Source organism: Arachis ipaensis, chromosome B5 (genome assembly GCF_059453495.1).
Source record: "Arachis ipaensis isolate K30076 ecotype BB chromosome B5, ASM5945349v1, whole genome shotgun sequence".
NCBI classification, from domain to species: Eukaryota; Viridiplantae; Streptophyta; class Magnoliopsida; order Fabales; family Fabaceae; genus Arachis; species Arachis ipaensis.
Genome location: NC_142440.1, coordinates 15,830,552 through 15,838,088, shown reverse-complemented (window position 1 = coordinate 15,838,088; position 7,537 = coordinate 15,830,552). Strand labels below are relative to the sequence as shown.

General features: G+C 32.1%; 2 protein-coding genes across 3 annotated transcripts; both read left to right on the top strand.

Moving 5' to 3' along the window:
- Positions 1-1,460: 1,460 nt before the first annotated feature.
- Positions 1,461-4,259, top strand: LOC107641714 (remorin 1.4). Of its 2 annotated transcripts, none has more exons than XM_016345183.3 (5): positions 1,461-2,153; positions 2,488-2,538; positions 2,613-2,700; positions 3,609-3,690; positions 3,828-4,259. In XM_016345183.3, exons 1-5 carry the CDS (start codon positions 2,012-2,014, stop codon positions 4,026-4,028), a joined length of 564 nt encoding a protein of 187 aa, XP_016200669.1. In that variant the 5' UTR covers positions 1,461-2,011; the 3' UTR covers positions 4,029-4,259. The 2 variants fall into 2 exon arrangements, with proteins under 2 accessions (XP_016200669.1, XP_016200670.1); XM_016345184.3 differs by having other exon boundaries at positions 1,874-2,153; positions 2,488-2,514.
- A 606-nt stretch (positions 4,260-4,865) lies between these two features.
- LOC107641713 (tetraspanin-10) lies at positions 4,866-7,415 on the top strand. The gene is made up of 11 exons (XM_016345182.3): positions 4,866-5,108; positions 5,456-5,568; positions 5,673-5,727; positions 5,825-5,880; positions 6,136-6,183; positions 6,300-6,348; positions 6,436-6,519; positions 6,597-6,664; positions 6,792-6,917; positions 7,008-7,083; positions 7,209-7,415. Exons 1-11 carry the CDS (start codon positions 5,055-5,057, stop codon positions 7,275-7,277), a joined length of 798 nt encoding a protein of 265 aa, XP_016200668.1. The 5' UTR covers positions 4,866-5,054; the 3' UTR covers positions 7,278-7,415.
- The last annotated feature ends 122 nt before the right edge of the window (positions 7,416-7,537 follow it).

Below are 7,537 nucleotides of genomic sequence, written 5' to 3'. Positions count from 1 at the left end.
GTGAATCTGAGTTGTGATAGTTAAAGTGCAATTCATTTAGCTAAAAATTAGGTTCATCATGCTCGTACCAAGCATATTGATGTAAGATATCACTTCGTGCGCGATGTTATAGAGAAAGGTAATATTTCTCTTATAAAAGTACACACAGATGAAAACCCTGCTGATATGTTGACTAAACTAATGTCAGGAAACAAGTTCCAACACTGTTTGGAATTGCTCAATATTACTTCATGTTAGGCATTACATGGAGAAATAGAGGAACTACGATTGGTTTGATCCTGAACAAGGGTACGTAGGCAGTCATTGTAAAAATGATGCAACCGGATATGAATACCACACTTTGATAGTCCAAAATTTGAGTAGATTTCAAATTGTGAACGAGGTGGAGAATTGTGAGAATAAAAGAAAAGCAGAGAGAAAACAAAGGGAGGCAGACAAAGGATGGAAGAGAGAAAATGGTGGATAGTTAAGGAGCTTTTATAGGAAACTATTTTATAAGGAGTTTTTATAGGAAACTATTTTATAGTATGCTCTCTTGTTATTTATAGAAGTTAGGAAACTATATAAATGAGTGAAATTAAAATATATTCAATTAAAAAAATTAAAAATCAAAGGAATTCACATCCATAGCAATTATTCATTTTCTTTCTTTTTTTTCTCTTTAATAATTATATAGCGAGTGTATTATTGTGAGTAATGTTCAATTTCATATTACTTTCTATCTATTAGAAGTCAAAATTTCGATGCAGACTCAACAAACTAGAATCAAGCTGCTGAATAACTAGGGCCTCACTTCTTCTCGCAATCCATTCTTACTATTTGCTTCACAATTTTATTCTACATATTTTTTTTATTTGAATATTGAATATTATTCATCATGTTTGATTAAGATGTAAAATACGAGTGTGACTAATGTGATAAAAAATATTTTACTTCAAAAAATTTACACAGTCATAAGAACAAGTTTCACAATCTAATTACTTATAATCTAAGTAATTGTAGTATATGCGATAAATATTTCGATATTCTATCATTACTATAAGTTCATATGAAAAAAGAACATAATTATACATTTTTGTAAACGATAAAATCTTTGAATATGCATATAAGTCCATAAATTTTGTTAGAGTTTAGGATGAGAATTAATATATATTATTAAAAAAAATTAAAGAATTTAATTTAAAAATTATTATCCTATTAATTAAAATTGTAGGGATTTAGCTTATCTTATATGGTCTTTATTATGCACGGATGTGTCTGTTTTTTATTTGTTAAGCTTGCACAATTATATTTGATTAATAAAAAAAATAAAGTTCTAATATTTATATGCATTTTTTAATTCTTGTTAACGTAACGTGTGTGATACCAACTAACAATAACTGAACCCTTACACTTTGGATTACAATTACTTCCAACATGACCATATTAAGCTTCTGCTTCTGTGTCTCCGGGGGTTCACAACAACAACAATAATAATAAATCTCAAAGATAATTATTTAATAAAATAAATTAATTTTCAATTTCACTATGCATGCACTTATTATAATATATATTATTTTGACATCAATGTCTTTTAATAATTAATACTCATTCTTTTATTTTATAAATTAAAAACAATCTGAAAATATACAGTTAGCTGATAATAATTATATTTTTATACAGATATAAAGAATAATGTTGAGTGTATAAATAGTATATTGGTAGAGGCTTTATTCATAGGTAGTAACTAAGCTAATAGTATTAATTAAGGAAAGAAGGCCGTGAATATCCGCAAATCTTTGTCAGGACCCAACATGAAATTTCGCTGCTCCCCTACGTTAATTGTGTTCTTCAATTTCACCTTGTTATAATTTGTACTTTTAATTAATCCCATTTGTTACTTGGTTCCTATATAGTTGTATTCTAACACAACAATCCTTCTATTCATTCATTGCTTTGCTTTGCTCCCATAATAACCTTAGCTTTTCTGTTGCCGCCAAATTTTTGAGTTTGAGTTCAGAAGAACAACAACATGGAATCATCACAGCTACACTCTCTGGATTCTGTTCAAGTCAAGGAATTGGAGAAACCAGACCCTCCAACTGCAAGTGCTGTGAGCCATCAGAGCCTGGAGGAGCCTAAAGAGCATGCCATCACTGCTCCACTTGTTCAAAGTAAGTCTATGATCCAAGGCATTAAGGTTTTTATTCCATGAAATCAACTTCATGCTTTTCTTCCTAACTTCGCTTACCCTGTCACCAATTTTTTAAACTAGACCAATTTTGTCCATAGAATAAAATTATTTTGTTTATATCTGTATCTTAAATTTATTAATTATTATAGACGAGTTTATTTTGTATTTTAAGTTCAACATGTAATTAAGTTCAACATGTAATTTTACAATGAACACAATAGACAAATTACTTGAAATAGGTGTGTACAACTTTGCATATAGCCATATACTATACTAGTATTTATTTCAACCATGTCATTTTTTTTTTCTTACAGAGGTTGAAGATTCTGGTGGCAACAAGGGTACAGTGGATTCAGTTGACAGAGGTTATTAACTAAATATCTGTAATAGTTTTTTTAATATTTAATGGCTTGGTATCATTTTCATATTGTTTAATCAGATGCTGAGCTTGCAAGAGTAGTTTCGGAGAAAAGATTGGCTTTAATTAAAGCATGGGAAGAAAGTGAAAAGACCAAAGCAGAGAATAGGCAAGTGCCCATTTCATAATCTATATTATACCTATGCCTAACTGCATTTGAATACAATAAGCCATTCATGTAAGTAGATTCAAAAGAAATGTTGGGAATGATCTTATTGACCTTGGTATAACTTTGTTTGTTGCTAGTCCAAATCTAAGATACTATTAGATCAATTTATGAGTCATCCTACTTTGTTAGTGAAAGTTATGCTAAATATAATTTTATGTATGAAGTTATTTTCAGTTAAATTTCATCCATAAATTAGAATTTGGACAATGTGTTAAGCATATTGAATTGAACTTCGTAAATCATGTGCTATGATAATTTAGCAACATAAATTTGAGGTGATGACTCTGATACAGAATAAAATGGTACAGAAATACAAAGAAAAAATAACTCTTTTTAATTTAAACACCTTTATTTAGTGGGACCCACAACATATCATAAGTTCCTTTCACTTTTATCCTCTCTTTGTATTTCTGTACAATTTGAACCATGTATCATTGGATTATCTTGATACAAGATGCACAGCAATGTCCAAGATTATGTGCTTTTCTTCATTTTGTTTGTTATTCTAACATACTTCACAAGAAAAAATTGGTTTGAAATTATTTGGCTCCATTGGTAATTACACTGCCTTTAATTTTGACATCAAGAATGGCTTTAAAAACTTGATATCCTCATATACATTTTGGAAGAAAGCAATGAGGTTCTCTGTTGAAGTTTTACTGCCTTGAAAGCTTTCTTATTGCTATTTGCATCACTTTGAAGTGTTGAAATGGACCATTAGTTGAAGGTAGTATATATATATATACTTCACTTGCAAACCTATCCATGTAAATTTGATTGAGACAAATTTCCAACTCCATTCTCTATTATTGAGTACTGAGCTTGATGAAAGTGAAATGACCAAACAGGGCATACAAGAAGCTCTCAGCCGTTGGATTGTGGGAGAGTAAAAAGAAAGCCTCAGTGGAGGCACAACTCAAGATAATTGAGGTCATCAACTTTTGTAACTATACATAGATTATCATTTACAAAGAGAATTTAATCCTCTTTATGCTTTTTTAAATTTCACTAAGGACTTGTATGTGTTCAACTAACACATGACATTACTAAAAAAATTGTTTTAACAGGAAAACTTAGAAAGAAAGAAAGCAGAATATGCAGAAAAGATGAAGAATAAGATAGCTGATATTCATAGGTCAGCAGAAGAGAAAAGGGCAATGGTTGAAGCTCAAAAGAGGGAAGAGTTTATCGAGTTAGAGGAAACAGCTGCAAAGTTTCGTAGTAGTGGTCGTACACCAGCCAAATTCTTTGCATGTTTTAAAGCATGAGGCTTTTCTGTTTAGCTAACTACAAAAATATCACAATGTCATTGGTGTGGTTATTAATTACTTGTTAATATTCATTTAAAAATTTGCTTTGGAATGTTGTATTTTCTCTTGGTGTATATACTATTATATCACTGATATGAACAAAGAAATAAGTGAAGCAATTGTCTTCACTATGTATGCTTTGTTTTATATATATAACTTTACTCTCTGGCCTTCATAGTTCATAGTGCATTTAAGTTCACAAGAACGAATTGTAGAGTTTCCATTAATCATCATGGTCGGAAGATAAAAGTGATTTTAACAATTAGAATCTTGATTTCAATTGCATCAATTTGAGTATCATGATAAATTCATAAGCTATTGTCATCTCTGCATTAGCTTAAGTATTTGATTTGATAGAGATACAATTGAAAAGGATAAGATGCTCTGCGGGAACAGTTGAAAATATTAATTGTTGCAAAAAAGAGAGACAGAAAATAAAGTGGCTATTCAAATAAACAAGTTGATATTAGAGTTAAACAAATCTAACTTACACTAAACATTTGTTTTAGGAAACACAGAAAAAGAAGAGGTTGGAGGCATGCGCAAAGAGATTGTACTAGGAATCCGTGAGCACAACTTAGACCAACCTTTGAATTCCACAACCAAATTCAAAGACAGCTTTATGTTCCGTTATGTTTTGTTTTGTTTGTCGTGGCGTGTTAGATAGTGCTGACGTGGACGTGAACATTAGATACACAAGCCACAGCACGTGCTCTTTCTGTTTCCTATGACGAAAATGCCCCTGCCCCCTCCCTCCAATGCCTTCACTCTTTCTCTTTTCTTCTTGTGTTCCTTCCCTTCTTTCTTGAAGTGCAAGTGCCACTTCGAGGCCTCGCAAGGAACCCTTCCTTCTAACTTCTAACCTTATCTTACTCTCTCTTTATTTTCTAAGCAATAAGAAAAGACAACAAAGCTTCTTAAACAAAACAGAATTTTCCAACAGTTCCAATTTTCAAGGGGGAAAGAAGAGAAAAGGGAAGACAAATGGGAGTAGGAACAAGCACTTTTATTATCAAATGGATCAACTTTATCACCATGGTATGTATGCAATGCTCTTTTCTCTATTCTCTATTTCAAGTTCTTTATCAGTTTTAAGCTGCATTTTCAAAAGCATGATGCCCTTTTGATGTCTTGTCAAATCTGTTGTTTCCGGTTTTTTGTGTTGCATATTTATCTTCTTGAGCTCATGTTTTTTATGTCTTTGTTCTTGCATGTTCCCCTTTGATAGTTCAAACCTCCATATTTATTTCAGCTCCTTAATATAAAATGTCACATGCTATTTCAAGACTTATGCTGATAATTGAATTGCTAATCTATAATCCAGAATCCAAGCATTTTCTTTGGTTCCATGATTGAGTCTCTTCATCATAATATCCTTGTTGCAGCTTTTGGCAATAGCAGTTATAGTATTTGGGATGTGGATGAGCAATCATCATGATGGATGCAGAAAGTCTCTTACTGTTCCTATGATCGGCCTTGGAGCATTCATTTTCTTCATGTCAGCCTCACCTAAGCATTCTTTCTTGTTTTCTTTTGCTTTTTTTGAATCTTTTTCTGCTAATCTATAATCCTCTAAGAAGCAATCTTTTTATGTTTTCAAAGATCCGTGATTGGCTTCATAGGCGCTCTGAAAAGAAGCTCCATACTGTTATGGATTGTATCCTCAATTACCAGATTCCTACTTAATATGGCTACTTAAATTCAAAGCAGTAAGAAATTTTGAATTGTTATCCTCCTTGACATTTATTTTGCAGTATCTAATCATGCTGTGTTTCATCTTGGTGGGAATCCTGATCTTCACAGTGCTGGCGTAAGTATGAAAATTCATTCACCATCTTCTGTTTGGCTTCTTGATTTTTAGTCATAAATTGTTTCTTCAAATGGATATACAAATTCCTCAGTATTGCAGCTTCTCTGTAACATCAACATGTGTTAGACTTTCTCTTTTTCTTTTGTGAATGTTTCTCTATTATTTTGATCATATATGATGATTTGGCTTCTTCAATGTTAAGTACTTGTGTGGATCTTATCTCTTATGCAACCTTGTCATGTGGCATTGTGACAGGTTCATTGTGACTAATAATGGATCAGGTCATAGTGTGGCTGGCTTGAGGTAAGGGATTCAATCAATCATTTCATTTCATTTATGTACACATTATTGTGGACATGCTGTGGTTGGCTTGAGGTGGATCAGACTATGCATGAATGAGAGTTTTGTTTTGTGATTAGGTATAAGGAATATCAACTCCAAGATTATAGTCCATGGTTTCTCAAGCAAGTAAGATACTAATTAGCATAAAGAACTAATGAATTAGATCGCATTTAAAAACATGGGTTTGATTGATATTTTCTCTTATATTTTTAGATTAACAATTCTCATAACTGGGAGCACTTGAGGGGTTGCCTAGTCAAATCTGAAGACTGCAGTATACTTTCCAAGAAATACAAGGTCTATAGCAAGCTGTTTAACTGTATTATCAGCTATCTTCTACATAACTCTGATTATAATTTCGTAATATTTTGCAGACTCTTAAACAATATAAATCAGCTAAATTGACCCCAATTGAAGCTGGTTGCTGCGGACCACCTTCTGAGTAGGTTCCACCCATTCAAAGATTGCTGTTTAAGCATATTCAAATTCACATTTTTTTTTCAATATTACTGATTTTTTGTTATCTTTTTTCTTTCCTACTATATTGTGGGACTTTTATGTTAACACAGATGTGGATATCCTGCTGTAAATGCATCGTACTATGATTTGACCTTTCACCCAATTAGCTCCAACATTGACTGCAAGCTGTACAAAAATTCTCGTGCCATCAAATGCTATGATTGTGATTCATGCAAGTAAGCATGGCATGCTTAGTAGTAATTAGTCCATGCCTCCATGTACCAATATGTTAATGTGTGTTCTTATCCTCAAAACTTTGTTTCCAGGGCTGGCGTGGCACAATACATGAAAACTGAGTGGAGAGTTGTTGCAATCTTTAATGTTGCTTTATTTCTTGTCTTGGTAAGACATTCACATCTTCTTCTTTAATGCTCTTGCAACATTAACTTGGATCATTTATACTTGTGTTTATTATCCTTCCAAATGATACTGCTTTACAATTACCTTTTTCTTGGTTCAATGGACAGTCAATTATATACTTTGTGGGATGCTGTGCACGACGAAGTGCTGCCAGGAACCAACATTCAAAAGCTTGATAGTAGGCCTGGATCTCATGCACTTGCTTTAATTCATTTTTGTAGCAGGTTGTAGTCAGTTGTGTAATTCATGTAAGCACCTTAGCTTATACATTATATTATTCAATCAATGAGGACACACAACTTCAAATTTGCAAACCAAGGATTACCATAAGTTGCTTCTCTATTTGTAATAAATCTCTCAATCAATACCCTTAAACTAATTAAGGAAACAGATTTAGAGTTTGTTTTTGTGTGTTTTTAAAAAAAGGTATTTTTAA